The 27,582-nt window shown below is 37.5% G+C and overlaps 1 protein-coding gene across 8 annotated transcripts in view; it reads right to left on the minus strand.

The window, feature by feature from the left end:
• Window positions 1–19,444: 19,444 nt before the first annotated feature.
• Window positions 19,445–27,582, minus strand: part of LOC128688654 (probable sodium/potassium/calcium exchanger CG1090) — a 272,867-nt gene continuing 264,729 nt past the window's right edge. For all 8 annotated transcript variants that reach the window (XM_070084516.1, XM_070084513.1, XM_070084515.1 and 5 more), the window contains 4 exons: window positions 26,471–26,681; window positions 22,297–22,398; window positions 21,737–21,868; window positions 19,445–20,750 (listed from right to left, as the gene is read on the minus strand). In XM_070084516.1, coding sequence (XP_069940617.1) covers window positions 20,551–20,750; window positions 21,737–21,868; window positions 22,297–22,398; window positions 26,471–26,681 — 645 coding nt within the window. In that variant the 3' untranslated portion in view covers window positions 19,445–20,550. The remainder of the gene's footprint in view (window positions 20,751–21,736; window positions 21,869–22,296; window positions 22,399–26,470; window positions 26,682–27,582) is intronic.

The raw sequence follows: 27,582 nt of genomic DNA on the forward strand, positions 1-27,582 counted from the left end.
GGGATTATATTTCTTGTACATTCTAAAGAAAGTCTCTTGTTATGTGAAGGATTTTGGGCAGACACTCTACACTATTACTTAAGAATTACTTTATGCTATTACAAATACAGATGGCAGAGACTGTGGAGAAGATCAAAGAGAAGAATCAAGGTGGCTTGCATATGTTTGCTAACCAGGTGAGATATGATGCAAGGATGCAAGTTCCCACCACAAAGTTGTGGAAGAGGACAAGTGTAGTTGTTGGGGTCAGAAGGTTCTCGCAGCAATATACAATCTAGTTAGGAGGGCTGGCTGTCACTCAGGAATCAACATTAAAGCCCTCTTGTGTTCAAAGTTACATCAAATGTTGAAGCTCACTCGTGTTCCTAGACCCACTACGTTCAATTCAGTTCTTTATTTCAGTATCACTGTACGCAAAAAAAAAACATACAACAATGCATTTAGATACCCCACAGGTGTGGATGAGTCAACAGCTAACTGATGACACCCTGGTAATTGTTTTGTCTGCCAAGAGTCCAGTGGAGGAAAATAAAGCCTACTCAGCTTGAAGACTATATGCAGTATGATCATCAGTTATCTTTTTGTATTTTGTCTACATCTCCCAAAATTTATAAGGTAATAAGAAATGTACTATTGTTGATTTTGTCAACTTCAAGGAGGCATGCAGTGCTCCAACAGTTTAAATGAGTGCTTGGCAATGCCTAAAGCACTTGGCTAGGCAGTTGATCAATTATTATTATAATCAAAAAGAAGCGCTAAGCCACAAGGGCTATACAGCGCTGCAGGGTAGGGAAGGAAGCGAGGGTATTGGGCGGTAGAAGGGGGGAGGGATGATCAGTAGGTTACAGAAAACAGCGGGGCAGGGGTAGAGGGCAGCGAGAGATTGAGGTAGAAAGGGCTGAAGATATCATCAGAGTTTGTGAAGTCAGTCAGTTGTTGTCAAAAAGTCAATGAGAGAGTCTGGATGAAAGGTGGGTCCATCAGCGAGAAGGGAAGGTAAAGAGAGAGCAGCGGAGTGAAGACGGCGTTGGAGGTATATTCTGCGTGCTCGTTGATAAAGTGGGCAGTCTAATAGAATGTGGCTAACCGATAATGGAACCTGACAATTCTCACAGAGAGGAGCAGGGCGCCTCTCCATGAGATAACCATGAGTAAGACGAGTATGGCCAATGCGAAGACAGGAGAGAGTAGTCTCCCAACCTCGACACTGGTGACAAGAAGACGGCCAGTAACCTATACTCGGTTTAATAGATTGAAGTTTGTTACTGAGCAGAGTAGACCAACGTTGTTGCCAACGGGTGTGAAGGTGGGTAGTAGCTATTGCAGCAAAACAGTCCGTACATGGAGCACCTCTATATGAAACTGGTAGGTCATGTACTGCTGACCGCGCAGCAGTGTCTGCCTGTTCATTGCCCTGTACGTCAACATGACTAGGGACCCAACAAAAAACAATATCTTTATGCTTGGAAGAGATGCGGCGTAGCCAAAGTTGGATACGGAGGACTAAGGGGTGAGGTGTATCAAATTTCTGTATAGCCTATAAAGCACTAAGGGAGTCTGAGACAACCACAAATGATGACATAGGCATAGATGCAATACGGATAAGTGCTGCAAGAATGGCATACAATTCAGCAGTAAAGATACTAGCCGAAGATAGTAAATGCCCTCGTACGACGTTGTCGGGAAACACTGCTGCGAATCCTACGCCATCAGAAGACTTAGAGCCATCTGTGTACACTGCAATGGCATGAGAATGAGAGTGGTCAAGAAAAAGAGAGCTGGAAGCTACCGTAGACAGTTGGGCTTTCGAGGAATGGAGTGAGAAAGAACAGACTCAAACAGCTGGAACTTCCCAGGGGGGGTAGGGAAAAGTGAGATGCTATATGAACATAGAGAGGTGGTAATTGAAGAGAAGACGAGCGAATGTAGGCGAAGGGAGAAGGGACGGAGCAAACAGGGGCGGCGAACAAATAAAGAATGTTTACTAGTATCGGTGACCATTCTATAAATGGAAGGATTGCGGAGATCATGAGAGCGTACATAATAGCGAAGGCAATGGGCATCATGGCGATCGGACAAGGATGGAACGTTAGCTTCTGCATAGAGGCTCTCAACAGGGGAAGAGTGAAAAGCACCAAGGCATAAACGTAATCCTTGGTGATGAATGGGGTTAAGGCTAGAGAGAGTAGCAGGAGAGGCCGCTGAATAGATCTAGTCACCATAATCAAGTTTTGATAAAATGAGGGTGGAATGTAGGCGAAGGAGAGTTCGACGATCAGCTCCCCATGAAAGATGAGCAAGGGTTTTAAGAAGGTTCAGCCAGCTGTGACAAGTTGCCTTCAGAGAGGTAATGTGAAGTTTCCAGGATAACCTACGGTCAAAAAGGAGGCCTAGAAACCTGACTGTATCACGTTCAGGGATACGGGAGCCATAGAGGTACAAAGGATGATCGGAGATGACAGAGCATCTAGTGAAAGTAATTTGGTGAGTTTTGGTACTGGAAAATTTAAACCCATGTGTGGTGGCCCAATTGGAAACACGGTCGACCTCATGTTGGAGAGAAACTGTAATGAGGTGACAGTCAGCGCCTGCACATGCAATAGCAAAGTCATTTTTTTGGCCTCTGAGAAGTAGAGGGACGACTGGGAGGAGGTGTCGTACGAGGTTTTGTCGATACCAGGGTTTGTGAAGGAGGACACGAAGAAGTGAGGACAGACTGAGGAGTTGAAGTAGGGACGTCTGAGCCCAGGACAGCAAAAGAATTAGATACAGGAGTGACTATGGGACTGGCAACCGCAGAGGAGGCTGCAGAAGATGTGACCCCAGAAGTGGAGGGACGCTTTGAAACACGAGAATAAGAAACACGGGGCAGTCTCCCTTGGAGGCGGAGATGAGAAACCGCCATAGCATAAGGGAGACCTTCTGCCTCTTTGAGGCAACGAATTTCCCGCTCATTTAAGTAGACTTGGCAACGGCGAGAGTACGAAGGGTGAGCCTCATGACAATTAAGGCAAGAGGGAGTTCGACTGCAAGACGTATTAGAATGCTCATAGGCACCACAGACTGGGCATTCGGCTATAGATCTGCAATATTTTGCTGGGTGGCCAAATCGCCAGCAATTCCTACACTGTTGCGGTGTAGGGATCACCTTCCGAACTTGTAACCGATGTCCTGCTACATAAACAGAGGATGGGAGTTCACGGCTGTCAAAAGTTAAACGAGCCACATTGCAAGGGTATCGTCTTCGCCCGCGGGCAGGAAGAACATAAGTGTCTACCTTGAGAATTGGGAGATCTTGGAGTTTCAGCTGTTCGAGAATGTCAGTGCCACATGTCTGGAAATTCTGTTGGACTATGGTATAGGGCAGAATAACAGTACCACTACAAGAATTGAGGGAATGATGTTTCTCGATAGTGATAGGAATAGTATCGATATGTGAAAGATCATGAGCTTGGGTAGAATTCTGGACTGTGATGATGCGCGTACCACTCTTAAGAGCATGAAAGGAAATATCTCTACCAACGTGGCATAGGAGCGCTTTGCCAATACTATGGTCGGAAAGATAGGCAGTAGAAGAAGTCGGTCTTAAAGTAAAGAATTTAGTCCATTGTGTGGTCCGAAACTGAGTGTGGAGAGGGAGTGCATGACGTGTCAGTCTTTTCCGAATAGAAAGGGAAGGTAATGAAGTAACATCATTAGGAGATTGTCGTTGACGTTTAGAAGTGGGACTAGAGTCGGTCCGACGTGGGACGGGCCAGCGATTCGAAAATCGCCGCACCGTAGAGGGAGAAGCTGGAAGCATAGTCAAAGGAGAGCGGAGGTCAGACAAATCGAAGGAGTCAGTGGAAGCCCCGGTACCTGAAGCGGGTGAGGAAATAGCACCAGCAAGAGGTACAGGGGCCTTAGGAATGTCCGAAGAGTGGCCAGAAGACGAGGCGAGGTCAGAACAGGGTGCGGTAACAATAAGGGGCCTGGGGGTAGCGGGGTCATGGATCAGGTACTCCATGGTTAGGTTACTTCAATCTTTTTGTTTTTAAGAAAAAAAAAAGAAAGAAGAAAAGAAAAAAAGAAAAAAAAGAATAAAAAAAGGGGGGGCTGGGGAGGGATAGTTCCTAGGAGGAATGAAAGGGCCAGAAATCTCCCTCCGCACCCAAGAGGACCTCAGCACCGCAAGTAGCGCAGATGCAGCATGGAACCCGTGCCATACCCTACCCATCATGGCAGTAAACCAGCAATCTGGGATAGCAACCTCACATCTGCCGAGCTACCTCGGTGGACAAAAGAGAGGACGGCCGGATATTCGCTACAAAGCATACCTCCTTCGGCCACCACCCCCGGAATCCAAAAGGTGGCTTCCAGAGATACACCCGTCGCCCAAAAGACACCCAAAGCCACCCTCCGGGATACCGGAGAGGGATTGGGACATCCCCAGGCAATCCAGATTCCATGGCAAACTACGCCACCGCCAAGAACCTCAATGGAATGGGATGGACCCCGGTACTCTTTCCCCTACCTAGGAACTAGCGCGCCTGTGGGAAAAAATCCCAAAGGCCAAAAAGGAAGGGCAAAAGGGAGGGGTGGGGAGGAGGAGGAGGAAAGGAAAAAGGGAAGGATGGGAGAGGGAAGGGGGGATTGGGGGGTAATTAGGTTCGGTCTGAGGAAGGAGACCGACAGGTCTAATTCCTCAGACCAAGAGCCTCTTCACCACGCCAAGGAGCCCCCCTTGAAGAGGGGCAGTTGATCAAGCCTTGCTCTGAATACCATAGACATGTAACTGATAATGTCAATAAACTTGGACTATGTTACCAACTTATTCATCACCCAAGCTCTCAAATAGTAGTGAAATTCTTAGATGATCTTGTTATCAGGCATAATAGTTAAGTAGTGGAATTCCTAGATAAATTGTAATCATGAGCTCTTGTTGTCTGATGTATTATTAATGAATTATTTAGCAACTGTACAGTTCTCCCAGCAATTGTAGTGTTAAGTGAATTATCCAGTACATTTTTCAAGCTATCCATGTACTACTTTTAGACTTCGAAGCAGCAAAACCATTCTCTAACGCAATGCTTTAGCTGGAAACATATTTTATATTTTTTTTTTCATCTTAAATCATCTTCTGTATTTATACAGGATGGTGTATGTTTCCATGGCATTTATGCCATGGGATCAAAAGTGTAATTTGAACTTAGTGTGTTCAAATTGTTCATTAAACAAAATTTAACATACTATATCTTTCTTGGGGATTGCAGGAGCTGATCTCTAGAACTTTTGCCAGATACTGGAGGCAGAGTGAAAATTTAGTTATTCATAAGGATTACATATCTACCAGCACCACCCTAATGATGTACCACTTACCTTTACACTGTTTTGAGTTTTGTTCTTATATCAATTTTGATCTTGTGTGTTCAAGCAACTGCTTTTGTTTGTATACTTTCAAGTGGTGTTCTTTTAATTAACTACCTGTATTACCTAAAAGTTACTATGTATATACATCTGTGTATCACACTATGCCTTTAATGTTTTTATAGGCTTTTATTAGTGAGATTCATATCCCCAAGCAACACTGGAGGCTGCTGTTTTAGCAACCACTTTGATCCTGCTGAACCACTGGATGCCACATTTTCCCCTAACCTCTTCATATCTCATAATAAAGGTAAAATACACTTGTATATAGAGTATTATCACGTACATTAATTTCACTTCACATGTTTTCACGATGGCACAGTCTTTTTTTTGTGGTTGGGGACTTACAAAAATTCATGAATACATATTTATGATGTACTCATGGGAACACAGCAAACAGTAGTTCATGGTTATACTGCATGTATTATTATTATTATTATTATTATTATTATAATCATGGGGAAGCACTAAACCAGTAGGATTATACTATACTGCATGTAAATGCCAGTAATTCATCAATCATTCATAACAAACCACTGCATTAGTAATGAACCTTCACTGGACAAGATTATTTCATTTAGCTGACATACTGAGCAACATATACAAAACATGTTACAGTATTATATCAGTGATGCAGGAAGTCCTTGTACTGTACTATCCTACACTTCTATAAAACCTAAATTATATCTGAAAAATCTATTGGCTCTTCTGTTCTGAGTATTTCTTTTATAACAAAAATGCCTCAAACATCATTACTTATCCTTTACTACTTGTTAATCTATGCTTACCCCACTTAAAGTATTTGTGCATGGGGATCTACAACAACAAATCATATTAACCCTGTTATTACTCAACAAAAATCTGCTGTTAGAACAATTAATCATGTTCTAAACAACACTCACCTCCCCAAATCAAGTTTAGATCTACTCAACATACAAAATATTCACACTTACTAGTGTTTACTATGTTTACAGAACACTCAACTCTAACACTGATCCAGCCTTCTTAGAGAGCTGCCAACAAGACACAGACACAACACAAGGAACACTTATTATTAGTTCAAATAAAGCGCTAAACCAAAGGAACAGTTATCTCTTTGACATGTCACATGTTCAGCTTAACTTGTTTAGGAGCTCCATGCAAATTAAAGGCCACAAAATATAGAACTCACTACCTGAGGATGTAAAATATTTCATATCTGCCAACTGCTACTGTCACCATCCATTTAAGCCACATAATTATTAATTTTTCCAAAACTGACTGCCAGTTCTGTCTGCTACCTCTTCATATTCATGAGTGTCAATATTAATTTTCAGACAGTCCAAACCTTATGTCTTGTTTCTTTTTTATCTCTGTTTTTTCTCTCTTCATTTAATTTTAAATCCTACTTGTAAGTCATAGTTTAGCACAGATTCCTAACATGGGTGTGTGTCCCACAGGGGGGCAATTTGAATGTTTTGGGGGGCAATTTGAAAATGTCATACATAGTAATAAAAAATTTTTAAACTTAATTTTGCTGTATTGTATTTTTACCCAGTATTATACCTTTTCAACACTCAAACTTATTTTTATATCAGGGAAGGACATCAAATTTTTTGAGGTGTCAAGGTGGGGCATAATGCAAATAAAAGTTGGGAACCACTGAACTTTAGCATAAGTCATAGTTTTAGTAAGCCCAAAATGCTCTACATACATGGTGACTTTTGAAATAGGTTGTCCTTTTTGTAACTACTTTTCCGGTAACATTTTAGACTTGTAACCTTGGCACACACTATTTGGAAATAAAATTAAATTTAATTTACATGGTAGCCTGCATGAGCCTCTTGCCCACTAAGAGAATTAAAAACAAATTATATTTAGTGATTATAATGAATATATAAAATAATTATGGTTTTGTGATAGTGAGAAGATCAGGCTTAAGACTAAAATCAAAAATTGATGTCAGAAACTTCCTTAGGACTTGTGCAAATCATACCCTACACAACAAAATTATGTAAAAAAAAATTATAGACATTCAATAGTCATTAGGTCAATTATTCTCATATAACAGACTTCACAAAATGTATTTTAAAGAGCAACATTGTTTCTATTATGATTTTTAAAAAGTTAAGCATCCCAATATATCTAGATTGACATAATACTTTCAAGATTCTTTCAAACTTTCTGTCCACTAAATACAGATAAATGTACCTTTATCTTCCTTCACAATGTAACTATAGCTTTTATATGTGGCTCTGTGGATGCTAAAATGTTGCCCAATCTCTCAGGTAAAGTACCACCGAGTGTTGCCAGTAACTGGATGGGGTATAGCCAAAGATTCACTCTTGATTAGGGAGATTTCAGTGTCCCATGGTCTTCCTGGTCGTAACAGGATAATCTAAATCAATCTGAGGTATACAAAACATATTGCAATAGAAAATTAAATACTGTACTTAACTCCAGCCAGTTAAATTATGTACATACTGCACCTACTCCATCCATAATCTTCTAGTATACTATATATAAACATTTAATGGTTAAATACAGAAATCCACAACCTATGTAAGTGTCCTCTTAAAGGTATCATATGCATTTTTCTTAACATGAATTTGCACTGTACAGTTGAACACCAAATGTTTAGAGCAACTGGGGCCAGAGATGTTGAGAATTTTTGACCCAACTGACCATGAAAAATCTAAACAAAGCACTTAATAATTACTTGCTTTATCTCTCATTATTCAGGATATTTATTTCAAACCCACTGAAGAAATATGTTTAAGGATCTACCTTAAAATAGTGATCTCATAAATGATCCAAATGTTATCCCTAGATCAAAAATAATACCATAAATTACACAGGGATGGAAAATAAAGCAGAGAAGGGAAATTAGTATAATTCTGAATATACAGATCCATTCCACTGTGTTGTATTTTCCATCTATGTGCGATTTAACTTTCCACTGATCAGGGGGAATAGCATACAAAAATAAAATCCAAATATTAGACAATCAATAAAAGCACAAATTTTCTTCATGTACACTCACTCTCACTATATTACACTAGCACAAAAGTTCCTGATAATCATCTAAATTATATACAATAATAGTCTTATTCCTAAAATGTTTCAGGGAACACTTTTCTGAGCATGTGCATCTTCCACAGCTGCACGTGTGTTCCACAGCTGGAAATGTTTTCCACAACTGCATGTTTGTGTTCCACAGCTGCATGTGTTTTCCACAACTGTGTGTGTGTTCCATAGTTGCATGTGTTTTCCACAGCTACAAGTGTTCCATAGCTACATGTGTTTTCCAAACTGTGTTCCACAGCTGCATGTGTCCCATAGCTACATGTGGGTTCCACAGCTGTATGTGTTCCATAGCTACATGTGGGCTCCACAGCTGCATGTGTGTGTTCCATAGTCACATTTGTGTTCCACAGTTGCATGTGTTCCATAGCTGCATGTGTGTGTGTGTTCCACAACTGCTTGTGTGTGTTCCACAGCTGCTTGTGTGCATTCCACAGCTGGATATATTCCACAGCTGCATTAAACAAATAATGTACAATGTGTGAAACAAAACAATAGCTATTAATGTATTCAGTAAGAAATAAAACTGAATTACTCAAATAAATAAAACATTTTATTATGATTTACCTTTAACATTAAACAATATTAAACACACAAAAAGTAACTTAGTATACACAGTATATAATGTATGAGCAACCAAAATGAATAATGTTAATGATATTATATTTTTGCATCACTAGCTGCTACTTTTATCCAAATAAATTTTTCTAAAGCTATCAAAATACTGTACCAAAAATGAAATAAAAATAATCCAAAAATTCTTTTATTACTCTAGAATAAGAAAATATAAAAATATAGCATAATAATTAAGTATAAATTGAGCCTATGCTAATGCAAGTGAAAGCTACTTGGTTGACTTTAAAATTGATGAACGGAGAAAGCCACTTAAATTCAAAGTCATTCATCAGTGTTTAAACTTGTTAATGGATGTTATGTAATAAGAATGTAAGAAATTTCTGAAGCTTAACTTCTATATCATTCCATTAATTTGAGATCTAGTAACAGGTTAATGCTGTATCTGAAGTCATACAATGTATTCTAAGAGTTCCCCAGATGGGCAACTTCAACCACAAAGATAAAAATGTTGGATATTTTATTTAAAAAAATATATGTCCAGCTGCTGTCAGTAGGACAACTCTCATTATAACTACAATGGATCCTGCAAAATTACTGTTCAAGTAAATTAAATGATTCCTCTAAATGAAATATAAAAAAAATGGAAAACTCTCCTAAATTCATTTCATAAAATAGCAATAAATAACTCTCTCCAAAGCAAATGAATCTCCTTCTCAGTTATTGACATTAAGAACACCCTAAATAACTTCTCTACAGCAGGACTTAATCTTACAAACAACAATATAGAAACTCAAACCAACATCAGTAGTTATCTGACAGGCCATTATCCTTTTCCTTGGGTCCTACCACCTTCACAGAAATAACTTCAATAGTAAAATCACTTAAAAGTACGAGTAATGCAACTGAAGTACTTACAGTTATATATAAATAAAAGCTCCATCGATATGATCTCCAGGTATTATCAAACAATCACTTTAAGAGCAAACCTTTCCAGTCTTAAAAAAAAAAAAGGTAACACTCATCCATGAAGGTAGTAGTCCAGTTGATGTTAATAACTACAGACTAATTTCTACTCTACTAAAATGAATAAATAGCTGCATTTATGCTTAACCAAACACAATCACAATATGCTTACTCTGTCAATATAGATTTAGCCCAAAATAAAGGACAAAGATGCAGTATTAAAAATGTTTGACAGTTTATTCTGTGCTTCAAAGAAATGAGTATCCTATGATACTCTTTACTTGTAAAATGCTTTTGATGCTATTGATCACAATATACTCCTACTCAAGCTAAATCACTATCCACCCAGAGAGAATTCTCATGAATACTTTGTCATACTTCAGCAACAGTCAAGAGCATGTAACTATAAATGACACCTCTAGTACCCTACTGTTGAATTTAGGTGTTCCCATGGAAGCATTTTGGGACCTCCTCTTTTCCTCATCTTCGGTACATCAGTGACCTACCTAATGGTACTCAACATTTGCAACTTGTCCTCTTTGCTCTTGACAACTTTTCTACTATTAGGCTCAGAGGCCTCAAAAGTAAGTGCCATAATTAATGATAATCTGAAAAAGGTCTACACCTGAATGATTTCCAATAAATTATCCTTTAGTATTCATAAAGATCATTTATAATTTTTAGAAATTAGGCATGTCCCCAATTAGATACTAGAATTAATAAAACTGAGGTAGAAATATAAGTCCAGGGAAAACTCCAAAGTCCAATCAAGGACAACAAATTGAAATTTAATGGTCATGTCCGACACACATGTAGGAATATTTTAAAATTCACTACTGTTTCCCAATCAATGCTTCTACAGTGGACCCTCGAGTTTCGAACTTAATCCGTTCCAGGAGCTAGTTCTAAAGTTGAAATGTTCAAAAGTCGAACCAACATTTCCCATAAGAAATAATGGAAATACTATTAATCCGTTCCAGAAACCCAAAAATACATTTTATAGAGATTATATTATAGTTTTACATACACACAACAAACATACATAGTACAATTAGTAATAAATTTAAATAAACATACAAAATAACATTTTTACTTACCTTTATTGAAGACTGGTGATGGCATCTGGAAGATAGGGTGGAGGAGAGAGGGAGTTGGGGGTTAGTGTTTGAAAGGGGAATCCTTGCTCCATAAGGACTTCAGGTATCAAAGCCCTCTCTGGGGTTACTTCCCTTCTCTGTCTTTTAATGCCACTAGGACCAGCTTCAGAGTCACTGGACCCCTGTCTCACAAAATAAATGACCACAGTCCTCTGTATCTGGTGCCTCTAACATTTCCCTGAAGTGGGACATAGTTCTGTCACTGAACTTGTTGCAGAGATGGCTTGTTTCAGCTTGGTCAGGGTAATACTTTTCAACAAAAGTTTGCAACTCATTCCACTATGCACACGTCCTTAATCACTATGCTTCTTAAATCTTTCAAACCAGCCTTTGCTGGTCTTAAATTCACTGGTTCCAGGAGTTTTCTTTACCAGGTCGGCATGCAACTTCCTTGCCTTTTCACAAATAATAATTTCCAAAACACTATCACCTGCCATCTCTTTATCCTTGATCCACACCAGCAATAACTTCTCAAGCTAACTGACTGTCTGTGGTCTATTTTTGGTTAGCATATCAACACCTTTCGCAACATCAGCTTCCTTGATTTGTTCTTTCTTTGCCAGGATAGAAGCAATGGTCGACTTGTTTTTGCCATACATCCTGGCAAGCTCAACAAGTCTCTCACTACTCTCATATGGTGTTTCTCACTTTCTTTACCACAGGAGTACACTAGCAAGTTTCTTTTGGCCCATGGTAGTTTATTTCACAGTCGCACAAGCACTAAACACAATGAATTAATAGTGAAATGTTTGAATGAGCGCACAGGTTAGTGTTCACTCAAGCATCAACAAAGCCAGACTGCTCATGACTCCTGCACGGGGACGCGGACAGAGTGGGCTGGTGGACAGGTCCGGTGCCCGGCGGTTTGAAAGATGGGTAGAGTTCGATACTCGGAACAAAACTGGTTCTAAAAAAGCGGTCAAAACTTGAAAAGTTCGATAATCGGTACATTCGAAATTCGAGGGTCCACTGTATTACTTTACTTTTATCTTATTTGCCCATACCTCACATAAGGTATTTGCACCTGGGGAACCATTTAAGCAACCCACCTTAAACCAATTATCATTCAACACAATACTGTATATATAATCAAGTCCTTAAATCTTCTAAACATAATTGTCATTCATACATACTACTGTTTACTCACAGCTTTATAAAGTACACTGCACTGTAACCCTGACCTAAGACATATTCTGGAAAATTGTGACAAAACATACAGGCATCACACTAGAAACAAATCCCTCTTTGATATCCCTAATGTTCATTGGAATGTCTACAGAAATTCTACGTAACTTAAAGAACCAAAATATGGAATAACTTGCCAGATGACTTAAAAAAACTGTAAAATAATGAATTGGAAGTAAAAATTAAACAAGTACTGTGCACTTAAATAGTCCAGTCATGTAATTCCATGTAATTCACTAAAGTAAATTTCTTTAAAAGCAAATTTCTTTAACTCTTTCACTGTCACAAGCCTCAAAATTAAAAGTAATGACAGCATCATGATTTCCCTCTCAAAAAAAAAAAAAAATATCTTGAGATGGTAGATAATATTTCTTCTGAAGTTATGTGGAAGGTTACACCACCTGGTACTAGGGCTATTCCACAATAGCCTAGTACTATGTGAACAATAGCTGGTGCTACTGTTCACACGGAGCCCAGTTTGAAGCATATTTTTGGCTAATTCCATTTCTCAAACTGACCAGTTCCTAGCTATTTTGCTAGTATTCCTCCCAATCTACTGAGTGAGTACAAGAAACCGCCCATTCAACTATCATAACTACCCTAAAAATTGCTTAGAAATCAGTTATTGGGCCAATTTTACACAAAATTCAACAAATTCCAATTTAAAAAGTAAAATACAAAACACTGTAGGCAATTCAGCCACTAAAGGAAGCTCTCCACTGTTCTCTAATCACATCCCCCGGGCCTCTTCCATATAACACTTGCCCTCTATTTTGAATCCATCATCACACAAAAAATTGAAGTTTTACCCTATTTCTCAGTGAATACAATATAACTAAGAATGATTTGGTCATGGTTTAGGTTATCCAAAAAACTGAAGCAAACCTAGTAAAAAAAATAATAAAACAGACCAGGGGGTTTTGAGGCCTCTAACCATCTTCAGGAAAATTGCCAAAAATTTAAAATTTCCACTAATTTCAGGCCTCTTCCAGTTTGAAACCAAAATCATCAACATTTCACTAATATGTCTCTTTCAGTCTATTAACTGACACAAAAAAGTGGCACATCATATATGGGTGTTGCAGGTTACTGATGGATGTTGCAGACCACCAATGAATGTTGCATATTGCTTCTGTGTATTGCAGACCACTGATGGGCATAGCAGACCACTAATGGGTGTTACAGACCCATTAAACCACCACAGAAAACACCTCGAAGTCATTATTTTAACCCAAACATAGGGTCCAAGGTTTGCTGTTCCCATCATGCACTACATGGGGCAGGATTTTTTTTATACTGTTCATGCCCACCAGACACACCCATTCTCTCATGTCTTTTTATAATCCTGCCCCCAAAATTTTAAAATTAACATTTTTTAACAATTATCACGTTATTACAACTGCATTTTATTCTATGGTATGCTCATCCAACTATTAATTTTGATTTACAAATAATGAAATATTTTCAACCAATACTTCTCACTTGGGAGCTGTCAAGATATAACATCGCTTTGTTTACCATCTTAACTATCAATAACAGTTCCACAACCATGTAGTTTTTGTCTCATTCAAATTTGTTCAAAATGCTGAGCATACCACGAGTTTCTTGCAAAAGCTGTGTCACCTGTATGTTGCTACAATAATAATAATAATAATAATAATGATAATGATAATAATAATAACATTCATGTCGTAAGAGGCGACTAAAATGCTGGAAGCAAGGGGCTTGTAACCCCTTCTCCTATATAAATTATGAACCCCTTCTCCTATATAAATTATGTACTAAATTTAAAAAGAAAAACTTTTGCTTTTCTTTTTAGGTCACCCTACCTTGGATGGAAATACAGCTGGTGTGTTAAAAAAATAATAATAATAATAATAATAATAATAATAATCTAGTTCAAAATTACTGTACAAGACATACAATGGTCTGAAGGCCCATACGATGCAGAGCATCCTATGGGAATGTGTTCAGTATTTGGGAGTGGATTTGTCAGTGACTGGGTCTACAAAAGATGAGATAAACCACAGAAATGAGGAGGGTGAAATAAGTGGGTGCTGCACTGAGGTAATTGTATGGACAAATAACCTTATCCATAGAGGCAAAAAAGACAATGTACCAGAGTATAGTGGTACCAACACTCTTATATGGGCACGAGGCATTGGTTTTAAACATTGCAGTGAGGAGGCGGCTCAAGGCAGTGGAGATGTTGTCTGAGGGCAACAAGTTGTGTCAATATTATGCAAAGAACTTATAGTCTGGAGATTAGAAAAACATGCAGAGTTAATAAACGTATTATCCAGAGGACTGTAGAGGAATTATCTAGATGGTTTGGACATTCACAGCAGATGGAGGAAAATGGGACTACCTGGAGAATGAATAAAGCTGTAGTGGAAGTAGGGAGTGGCAGGGGTCATCCTAGGAAGGGTTGGGGGAGAGGAATAAAGAAGATTTTGTGCTAGAGGGGCTTGGATATCCAACAGACATATGCAAGCGTGTCAGATAGGAGTGAGTGGAGGCAACTGGTTTTTGTGATGAGGTGCTGTTTGAGAGTGAGCAAGGTAACATTTATGAAGGGATTCAGGGAAACCAGTTAGCTGGACTCGAGTCCTAAAGGAGGAAAGTACAGTGCTTGCACTCTGAAGGAGGGACAGGAATACTGCAGTCTGGAGGAACATCTAAGTTGTAATGTTGGCATGCCTCGGCAAAGACAGTGATAGAGGGATGGTGAAAGTCTTTCTTTTTCAGTTCCCCTTACCTCGGTGGGAGAGAGCCAGCGTGTTAAAAAATATACAAAAATATTACTATTATTATTATTAAAAGGCAAAATTAATAAGAATGAGTTTCTCAATCAATAAGCAGATTTTTCTTCTAATACACCATAAATGATAATGGTGCACCATACTTCACATTTAGCAATAAACACTTACAAACCATATACAACTGGATGGTTACAATCTCACTGTATCTGGTAAGTTGACAGTAAGTTGACTTTGAAATGGTAATGATACTTTCAATCATTAATCTGGAAGACAGTTCCACTCCTTTATTTCATCTGTTTGGAAACATATCTATCATCTGAGCTAACATTACTGGAATGCTTCCAAGCTATAATTTATATAGATACCTCAGGCTCTAAATTAACCATGAAGCTTTTTTAAACTTCAATTAGGCTTAAAACAATATGAACATCTGCACTTCTAAAAAATAACTAGTGAAGTTGCACTCCAGTGGCTCAATAGCAGAGCAACTGGCTTGCAAATAAAAGGACCCAAGTTTGAATCCTGGGCAAGGCAAGGTGTATGAGCAAGTCTCCTTACACCTGAACCTAGGAATTAGTCAACTGTTATAGGTAGCATTTTTGGAAGAGTGGACCTAGGAACCTCACTGGAAATAAGCCACACTCCTTGACTCTTTTAGGTTATCCTTGGCTATTAACCTTATGGGGTTAAAAATCCAAGGAAGCCTTCTATTATTTCATATCTACAGAATCTCAAAATGCCTTTACCAAGTCATGAGGCAGAACCTTGGCCTAAAATTATCTTTATTACTAACATCAGTAAGTCAAGGACTGCTCCACACACACACATTGCACCACTTCATACTGTACTAAGACTGACCTCTAAATACTGCTATAAAAACATTTTTTCCATCTTGGCCAGAACTACTGTAAGTGCAACAATATTTGACTATTAAAACGCTGGCAAAATACTTTGAACCTATACGAGAAGTTGAGATCTTTGCTAAATTATGCAATATTGAAAGTCAGACCCTTATAACTTAACTGTTCAATTATGACATGTTTTATGGACTCTTAAAACTCTACAATTGTCTACAAGTGTTGCCTCATCTAAATTAAAAGGCTTGGAAGCTCTGCCATAACAACTAAGTTGTGTTCAAGTCAACGCCTGTGATAATGTGACGACTATTGGCCATACATTTCACCCCCTTTTGTGGTAAGCTTGCAGCATAACAGTATATGGTGTGTAACTTCAAATCAAAGTACTATGTTCATGTTTTTACCACAACTTATTTAAGCAATAATGCACTATATAATTCATTGATAATTTTATTTGCATAAAGCCAAATGTATATAAAATATGATCTTCTCATAACAGAACTGGATAAAATGTTAACTAGAGTACTGCTAACTTCTACACACCATATTTTGTTGTGTTGTAAGATAAATATATAGGAATGTGAGGTATGAAATTATAGCAATAACTGTATACAAGTATATCTGGCATTCCTTCAATACAAGCCAGGAAGAACTAGGAATTACAATGGGATCATTCCTATACAAACTGCATTTCAAGATGTTGATTGCAGTGTATTTTTGCTCTCAAAAAGCTAGTACTATCTACAAACATCATGAGTCTTCAGATTTAATTTGATGTCCCTTAAACCTCAAAGGATTTAAATTCAATAATTTTTATCCTTTAATTTGCAATTAGTTACTACTGCATATACAACAGGGACTAAAACAAATTTGTTTTGTCTAGTTTGCACAATTAAAAAAACATTTACTGACACCAAAAACTCTTCAATATCAACAAACACCACAACTTTTAAGTGTGAATTTACTCTAGACAACAGTGACTAGGAAGAATCTTTATAACGAATGTCCAATATCTGATCAAGTTATTTTTATACATGCTTCCACCAATTTTATTATGAAATGTAGACTGAGCTCAGAAAATTTTTCATTACCATATTAATCAAATCTTGAGCATTTCAATTTACAATTATTATAATTGTGAACTAAAATGACACTTTTATGCTGTATCTCTAAAGGAGAAAAAGCTTGGAATGGAGCTTCTCAATATAAATAAATAAATAAGTATATGTACATATATTTTCTTTTTCAACGAACCTGCCGTATCTCACCAAGGCAGGGTGATCTTAAAAAAAAAAAAAAAATAAATAAATTTAGTAATTTATACAGGAGAAAGGGGTCACTAGCCCCTTGCCCATGTACAATATATGTATAGTGTGTGTGCTCACGTCCATGTTCAAACATACATATATGTGTACTCAATTGTGATTCCAGGGTTCAAGTCACAGCTCCTGGCCGTGTGTGTGCATGTGTACGTGTATGTATGTATGTACGTATGCATGTGGCACATATGCATGTATGTACATATGCATATATGTACATATGCATGTACATACGTATATTCGTATGTACGTATTTTTTTTTAACATGCCGGCCGTCTCCCACTGAGACAGGGTGACCCAAAAAAGAAAAAAAAAAACTTTCACCATCATTCAACATTTTCACCATCATTCACACATAATCGCGGTCTGTGCAGAGGCCCCCAAATATGACAGTTTAGATGTCACTCCAAACAGCCAATATCCCAAACCCTTCCTTTAAAGTACAGGCATTGTAATTCCCACCTCCAAAACTCAAGTCTGGCTAACCGGTTTCCTTGAATCCCTTCACAAAATATTACCCAGATTACACTCCAACAGCTCGTCAGGTCCCCGAAACAATTCATTTCCATTCACTCCTATCTAACATACTCACACATGCCTGCTGTATGTCCATGGCAAAGTCGAGAAGAATCCTTCCTCTGTAAGCCATGCATGTCATAAGAGGCAACTAAAATGCCAGGAGCAAGTTGCTAGTAACCCTTCTCCTGTATACAGTACTAAATTTAAAAAGAGAAACTATCATTTTTCTTTTTAGGTTGCCCTACCTCTGTGGGATATGGCCAGTTCGTTGAAAAAAAAAATAAACTCTTGATTTAATTGACCTTAACATAATAGACTTTGGAAACATGAAACAAAATCAACTAAGTCACTCGATTGAGAAACAACGGACAAAGTTTGCCGATTACAGAATTACTCGTTATTGCTACCATCAAGGCAAAATAATCTCTTCTTTATCCATCACAACTGTCATTACTAGCTACCAGCTCCTCCCTATTAATTCATTATATCAAGGGCATACAATAACAAGTTTTCTACAAACCAGATCTCTAGCTTCTAGGTTTATTATGAGCAACAAGAACTGTAAATATATTTTAATAAGCACAGAAGATCATCAAATAACACGTGAGTGAGCAGCACATTTTCAACACATCACTACCCCCATTTCGAGCAGCATGGGAGGATGCTTGTATAGCACACCAAAAATTTATAGGTAAATACAGTAACTAGAAGGCATTGCACAATGGCTAGTAAGCCATAATTCCAGTGTAATTACACATTCCTTTGCCTTTAACAATAAATTACCTACTCTAGGTGTATGTATACAATTGTTGTAAATGTTGGCAATTGCTAAGTGTGAAAAAATATTAAAGAAAAAAATAGCTGTGAAGGGATAATCCTGTGGTATAGTCATCAAAAACTTTTATTTGGAGTCACAATAGCATTCTCTGCATCGACCTGCACACCAATAAGAGCAGTGTTCCTGGTGTTTTTCTTCTACATCAGCAGTTAACACATGCAGTGCTTTCATATTCTTTGAGAAACTGCTGATACTGATGTATACTATTTATCACCACAGGAGTCATAGGTCTAACTAACAGATATAACCAAATCAGATATTTTCTGTAAAGCAGTCAATACATGCTGTGCTTTCATATTTATGCACCATCAATGCTAAAATGCAAGGATACTGGATGGACTCCACCAAAATCTGTACAGTATCCTCTGCATCCATCCACTTGCATAATCAGGGCTAAAATGAGAGAAAACTAGAGAAAATGTGAATACAGTACCTACTTTATATACAATATGCATGTTTTGTTCGTCTAACTTGTATTTTGTGAAAATAAACAAGTCAGATTCTCAATTCATATTTTGGACCTATCCATGAGAGACTTCCACCCGCACAGTATTTATATGCCCTCTGCTTCCCTAATTTTGCATTATGAGGGCTAAATTGAGGGGAAGCTGAATATAATGTGTATATAGTACCTACTGTACACACCGCATCAGTTTAGTTGATAAACATATTTTGTGAAAAATAAACAAGTGTGTATGTGTAAAGTGACCTTCCTCTGCAGGCAATGTTCATAAACTGCTCTTCTCTCCCTTCTCCCTCCCTACTCTTATTTCTAGCATTGATAAAATGAGAAAAATGATACTGTATTTTAATTTTTTATTTAAATAAAATTATTAACACGAATTAAATAGTTTATATTTACAAAAGCCTTGTGGTAGTCAATTTCATAACAGTGAGATGAACTCAACAGCCTGGACCATCACAGCCCTTAAACCCAATAACAACAGTGATAATAACTTGATACTTTTCTCGCTATTCTGGGATTTTTTTCATATTTTTTGGCAATGCTCGCACTTTGATACAGTATTTCCAGATCAACATGCAACAACTATGTATGGAATCTAAAACTATTATTTTTTGATGAATTACAAAAATTTTAACTTTATTTTTCCTAAATGTCACGAACGTTCACTCCATTTCTCTTGTATGATCTTCATTTTGCTTATTAACAAAGTTTTGGGTAACACACCTTTTTAAGGAACATTATTACCATGTTTTTTGACAGTATCTCTCAGAAAAAAAGTTAAAAAATATCCTTGTCACATACAAATGCTCAAGCTTTTGGTATATTAAATTTGAACATGAAGGACAAGAAATTGATCTTTGTGTTGGAAGCATGCTGGTGACAAATACAAAGATTCTACTCATTTATGGTATATCAAAACTATCACTGCAAGAAGGCAAAACATAACATTCTCAGCATCTGTTCAGGATTCCACTCTATAAAGAAACTATACAATAAAATTCTCTGATCTATTGGAAGGATATCAAATAAAATCTTAAGATTTTTCTTAACAGCTTTGAACTCTCAGACGTCTTAAAGATAAACCTATTTCCGCATTAAACTTTTGAAATACAATACCTGTATAGGTCTTTAAATATGTATTACTTTCAGTATTTATTCTACTGAAAGATCTTTCATTATGCATTTCACTAAAGGCTTAAGATAAGATTAAATATGAAACTGTAAATATTTTCACATTCAAATTAAAATAAATATATATATATCCAGTTTCCATAGCAATAAATAATTATTTATTATGTATAATGCATACTCTCTAGTTTCAAAACAAAATTCACAACCATAAATACTGCAATGCCTCAAAAATAATTGCAGCATATGCAAATGACATTGAAAATCCTAGTAGGCTTGATATAAATACCCTTAAGCTTTAGTGGGTGAGCTCAATAAGGGCTTGAGCACTCAGGTGGATTGAGGTAGCCAAAGACATTGAGCTCATACAGGCTGGCAAATACCATAAAAATGAGATACCAAAACATGAGCACCACTCCATATTTCTTGTCTAGCTTCCAGCCATTCATGTGAGTGGCAATGATCAAAAAAATCACCGTTGAGAAGAGCGAGATGGTCGAGTACGTCAGACCTGTAAAGATAAAAGGTATTCAGTGGAGTTGTGCATTTCAACTTATTTGTATTTTTGCCAGACAAAAGTAATCCTTTAACTAGAACCCAAATAATCCTTATTTTTTATCATACTGGCTATTTCCCATCAGGGCAGGGAGACCCAAATGAAAAATATATATCATAACAAACATGTTTAACCATCACAATTCACATGACATGAACCAAAACAGATAAATATAAATATAAAACAAAGCTACAACACCTGACTTCCTACAAATAAATACGACTCACCTCTCACCCTACATTAAGACTACAAATATTTTAAGGTAAGTAATGGGTGTACTGTGTATTTTACTTTTTATTGTGTATTTTAATGTCTAGTTCTATTACTGACTTCATGTAAGTTAGTGCAAACTTGTTTGGCATTTATAAGGGGAAAAAATGGCGTGTCGCTTCAAGGCGGTAGCCTGGAACCTAACCTGCCATATAAGTGGGGCCCTACTGTACACACCCATCTGGGTTTTCCTCTATTTCCGTACTAGTTCTTGTTTATTTCCTTTTATCTCCTTGGGGAAGTGGAACAGAATTCTTCCTCCGTATGCCATGCGTGTTGTAAGAGGCAACTAAAATGCCAGGAGCAGGGGGCAAGTAATCCCTTCTCCTGTATATATTACTAAATTTTAGAAAAGGAACTTTCGTTTTTCTTTTTGGGCCACTCTGACTCAGTGGGATACAGCTGGTTTGTTGAAAGAAGAAATCAATTACACATTCAATGTATTGGATCAGGCTCTGATCCACCAGGAGGCCTGGTCACAGACCGGGCCGCGGGGGCGTTGACCCCCGGAACTCTCTCCAGGTAAACTCCAGGTACTGTATGTACATATATACCAAGATATAAAATAATAGTTAGAAATGCCGTATATATATGTACAATTCACAATTTAGAATAGTATGTTCTCTACAGAATAACAATATGATAGTATAAGAGAGATACAAGTGCTTTACCTCTACTCTCAACCGGAACAATGGTACCAGGGTAGATGACAGCAGTTTTAAGGAACCAGGGAAAACCCAGACAAAGAAGGATGTCGAACACGTTGCTCCCAATGGCATTGCTGACTGCCATGTCTCCAAAACCTGCAGCAAGATATATCCAAATTATTTTTTTATGTATCTACCCTTGAGAGCCACTTAACCTGCCTCCATATATTCCTTGCATGTCATGAAGTGGTTATGGATTGATCTGATATGTAAGCCAGGCTATGACACATTATACTTCTATCTGGGATGTTGGAGGAATGAGCCTCCAGCATTACATTTCCTCCATGACTGCTATTCTGTTTGGCCACTTAAAGGTAGCCATTGCATGGCTACCTTTTGCCCAATACTACTAATACATCCAGAGGTCTGGAGTTTATTAAGTGCACACCATCTACCAAGAAATGGTGAATTCTCATGCTTTGCCACTTATCCTATGGCATAATTATGCATTCTTGATCTATTACCCTCTTATACTCCAGGTAGCTATTCACTTTATTTGGGTATATATCCAAATGGATACTTACCCTGCTTGGCAACACAGAGAGATGAAAGAGCATCAGGAGCAGACACACCAACAGCAATGAGTGTTAGACCCATGACGGTGTCAGGGATGCCCAAAGTGAAACCTGGAAAAATTTCAGTTAATTTCAAAGTTAACCTAAATTTACTACTGTACTGTGCTATCTATAATATGCAATCCTGAAAATTACAACTTAAGTCAATTTTTATCTGCCTTATATAATTAAAAATTAAAAAAAAAAATGCTTGTGCAAATCTTGGTCAAAATATTGAGATTAATATCTTTGTGATACGTTATTAAGAATATGGCCAACCATACAAAGTACATACTGTAATGAACCAACATTATTATTATACCCATATTAAACATTAAACCAATGCTGCACTGAACCAACAACCATTACTAGCCACATAATGTACCATGATACCACATAATGCCATTGCTAATCTAAATACTACAGCCTCTCCTCACTTAGCGACGTACTTGTTCACTGACGCCACGGACTTACAACGGGCTCTCTGACCAGTATTTATACCTAAATAATGTATATTAGAGCTGATTTCCTCAATTCTGTTTATTACAATATACAGTACACTGTTGTATAAACATTTAAAAATATACCAGAAATGTTATAAATGGTGCAAAGGTGATATTAAAACAACATCAAAGATAGTTGTCACAAATCCACTACCATTGTAGTATGCTCCTCATTTAGCGACGAATTCGTTTAGCAGTGAATTCTTTTACTTCAACATTAGCCTTGGCATAGCAGATGACCAACCAGTAACTGATTTCACTAGTCATACTAGCCATAACCAAACCAACAAGGCTGAAACAAGTGCAACCATAATTGACCACATACAGACAAATATACTAGCTCCCCTCAAATCTGGGATAATCACAGACAACACTACTAACCACTATCCCACTTTCCACCTAACATTTCTAAGCAACCAATGGAATATAGCAAGATCTCTTTTCGGCTCCATGATGAAGCATCAATTAATAACTTCATTGAAGAGCTAAGCTCAGCTGACTGGCCTACAGAATTCTCTAATGCCAATGGTACTGATAAATGGATAGACATTTCTAAACAAAATACAGACTGCACAACACTGTCCCATAAAAAATAAACAGATAACCAATAAATGGCTAAGTTGCCTGTGGCTTACTAACAGCATTCTAAGATCCATTGATGGGAAATATCAATATGAAAAACACTATAGATGGGGCTAAATAACTAAAGAACTTAGAACAGTCCTCACCAAACTTATAAGAAAGTCCAAGCAATTGTACTATTCTAATAGATTCACTGAAACAAGAGGAGATATAAAAAACCTGGAAGACACTCTCAGATCCTGGTCACCCAAAAGCTGAACAAAACTAGAGATATTGTCCTAACATCCCAAACTTCTCAAACACAGGATCAAATCTAGAAAATACCAATACCTAAGTGAGTGATTTCTTAGAAGGTAACTTCCCACCATCCCTCTATCTTGCTCCAACTGAGCCCAATGAAGTCACCCTGATTATTAATTCACCAAGAAATAAATCAGGAAATCTAGCTCACGTCCCACCACTATCGTACAAATGAGTGACTCAAGTCCTTGCACCCACCATTAACTTACTTTTTAACAAATCACTAGAAACCAGCACTTTACCAACATTACTTAAAATAGCAAGAGGTAGTACAATACACAAAGGTGGAGACCCAACAGATGTAAACAACGTGCATTGGCTAATATTAAACTTGCCTTTGCTATCCAAAATCTTTGAGAAACTCATACACAAGATATATACTCCTTTATAACATCACAAAGGATTCTCAACCCCTGCCAGTTTGGCTTCAGGAGAAACAAAAGCACCTACTTTACACAGCATCTGAAAAAATTAATATCCACTAGGGCTCTTTATCGACCTAAGGAAAGCTTTTGATACAGCAGACCACAGTATCCTACTTCACAAACTTGATCATTATGGTATCAGAGGCCATGCATCTGCATACATAGTCTTACCTTACTAACAGACAGCAGTACATCTCTATTAAGGACACACCCTCTTCATCAAGACCCCTCGACACTGGCGTTCCACAAGGAAGCATCTTTGGCTCCCTACCTGTCCGTTTATACATCAATGATCTTCCAAATGTATCGCAAGAACTTAGACCTATTCTCTTTGTTGACAACACAACTTTGGTCATCTCCCACCCAAACCCAGCATCACTCAACAACATTGTTAATGAAGAGCTCTTAAAAATATCAACCTGAATGGCTACCAATAAACTTAGATTTAACACTGACAAAACCTTCTACATTATGTTTGGGAGCAAAGCAAGTAACAGCCAACCAAACATTATGATTAATAATACTCTATTGCTAAACATGAGGGAAAATTTATGAGTCTGCACCTTGATAGCAACTTGAAATTCAACACCCATAACCAACACAGAACAAAAAGTGTCCAAAACCATTGGCATCCTCTCTAAGATAAGTTATTATGTACCACAAACAGCACTACTTACATTGTACTATGCAGTGATCTACCCCTACCTCACCTACGCTATTTGTGCCTGAGGATCCACAACAGCAAATCATCTTAAGCCAATAACGACTCAACAAAAGGCCACAGTACGAATGATTATACAGTCCACTACCAGACAACACCCCCTTCCCCCACTCTTCAAAGACCTAAATCTACTCACTATACAAAACATTCACTCTTATTACTTTGCATCCTACACTTACAGAACATTAAATTCTAATATTAATCCTGACCTGAAGCACTTTCTTGATAGTGGCAACAGGACCCATAGACATAATCCTATGCACAAAAATCTCTATGGCATATCCATGTCTGGTGTCAGAGGCCCTAAGGCCCTGTGTCAAAGGCCCTAAAATCTGGAAAACACTACCTGAAAACTCTAGAACAGCAGACACATTCATCACCTTCAAAACTACTGTTAGACAACATCTTATCTCCCTGATACACCCCATCAACTAACTACATAAAAACCACCTGGTGGTCCACATTTACACTCACTCACTCACTCACTCACTCACTCACTCACCCATTTGACTATAAGCACAGAAATACATATCCTAATCTTAAAATAATGATTCCAAGCTAGTCATAAGTTTGCCTGTGATACTCCAATATAGAAACTATGTATTGTGCCAAAACAAAAGCATTCACATTGCTAAACTCACAAATTAGTATCTGTCACTTAGTATTTAGTCACTTAGTATTTAGTCAGCTTACTCCACAATTTGTTATAATTTAGGGTTAAGAATTAATCTAAGTTTGCCCGAAATGCCTAGCCATGCTAGGTGTTCTAGTGGCCCCCTCTGTAATTATTATTTTACTACATGTAAACCACACAATAACCAAAATCTGTAAACCCTGCATTGTAATCCTTATAGAGAATAAACTTAGATTTGATTTGATTTGGTGAAATGTCTGTAAAAATTCATTGTATATAAAAGGGCCCAAAATCAGGAAAACTCTGCTGGAAATCTCCAAAGCCACTGTCTTAGTCAGCATCTTCAAAACTACCATTAAAAAAACACCTTCCCTCCCTAACATACCCCAACATCAGCTAAATATGTGAAAACTATATATTCTTCACAATCATTAAAACACTGAATGTGATCACATTATGTCAATACAGCCTCTCCTCACTTAATGACGGAGTTCCACTCCTGAGACCACATCATTAAACGAATTCATCACTCAGTGAGGAGCATAATATAATGGTAGTAAGTTTGTGTCAACCATCTTTGATATTGTTTTAATGTCACCACTGCATCATTTATAACATTTCTGGTGTATATTTTTAAATGTTTATTCAGTAGTGTACTGTATAGTGAAATAAACAGAATACATAGAGGAAACCAGCTCTAATATACATTATTTAGGTATGAATGCTGGACAGAGAGCCCGTAGCAAGTCTGAGGCATTGGTAAATGAGTACGTCGCTAAGTGAGGAGAGGCTGTATATTATGTCTAGTTTTAAGTAGTGAGTAAACATTATTATCAGTCTGCCCAAAATACTCAGGCATGTTAGTGGCTTTCTCTGTACTTAACATTTTGTAAAATGTAAATCGCACATTATAACATTTCCAAAGAAATAAAACTGTATTGTATTGTACTGTACTGTGTAACGTATACACATAACATACCAATGATTGTTATCATCCAGACCATGACATATGAATAGGCAGCAATCCAGATCATGCTCATGATAAATGTGATGAGGTGCCAGCGACGGAAACGCTCCCTGCGGCAGTCTGGGGTAGTGAAGTGATGGAGGGCAACAAGAGGCAGTGACAGAGCCCAATTAATTCGCTCGCATATACCCACTGGTACTGTCCAGGGTGATACATCGTCATCCTGGAAAGGCAGAGGTTAAAAAAACAATTAAAGTTTACAAAATAAGAGTTAAAAATTTAAATTTTTACAATTTAGTTTTGAAAGAAAAACTTTATTAAAACTGTAATCCATCATTGCATAGAAGAATAAACCATCAAAGATTAACCTACAGGAGGGCACCACTTATATAGCAGGATAGGTTCCAGGCTATTGCTGTAAAGCAAATCACCCTTTTATCACTTAAATGCGCATAAATGCCTGATAACAAGTTTACACTATCATATATAGTAGAACCCCCGTATCCACTAATTCACTATCATGGTTTCAGTTATCCACAGTTTACTGTGGGCCAAAAATACTTCTTAATTTTGCATAATATTGGCCCCAAAGCACAAAGTAGAGAAGCTGGCAGCTCTTGAAAGCCTACGAGAAGCCATGAAGTGCTTCCCATCAGTGAAAAAAGTGATAATTCTGCACTTATTGTGCATAATTTATTAATTAAACTTTGTAATAGGTATGTATAGGACTTATATACAGTGGTACCTTGGGATACAAATTTATTTCGTTTCAGAAGGCTGTTCAAGTGCCGATACCGAATGAATATGTTCCCATAAGGAATAATGTAAATTAGATTAATCCATTTCAGACCCTCAAAAATACACTTACAAAAGCACTTCCATAAATACACTTACATAACTGTTCGAATTTTGGGCTGTTCATATCCCGAGGTACCACTGTATAGGGGTAGCTACTATTAAGTCTGCCCGAAATGCCTCAGCATGATAGTGGCTTTCTTTGTTCCAATCAAATTATGAAATGTAAACACATGTAACCTTAGGAAAGAAATAAAATTTAATTATTATTACTATTTATTTATTTATCCACAGTTTCAGTATCCATGGCAGGTCCCTGGAATGTATCC

Source organism: Cherax quadricarinatus, chromosome 13, assembly GCF_038502225.1.
Source record: "Cherax quadricarinatus isolate ZL_2023a chromosome 13, ASM3850222v1, whole genome shotgun sequence".
Classification (NCBI taxonomy): Eukaryota; Metazoa; Arthropoda; class Malacostraca; order Decapoda; family Parastacidae; genus Cherax; species Cherax quadricarinatus.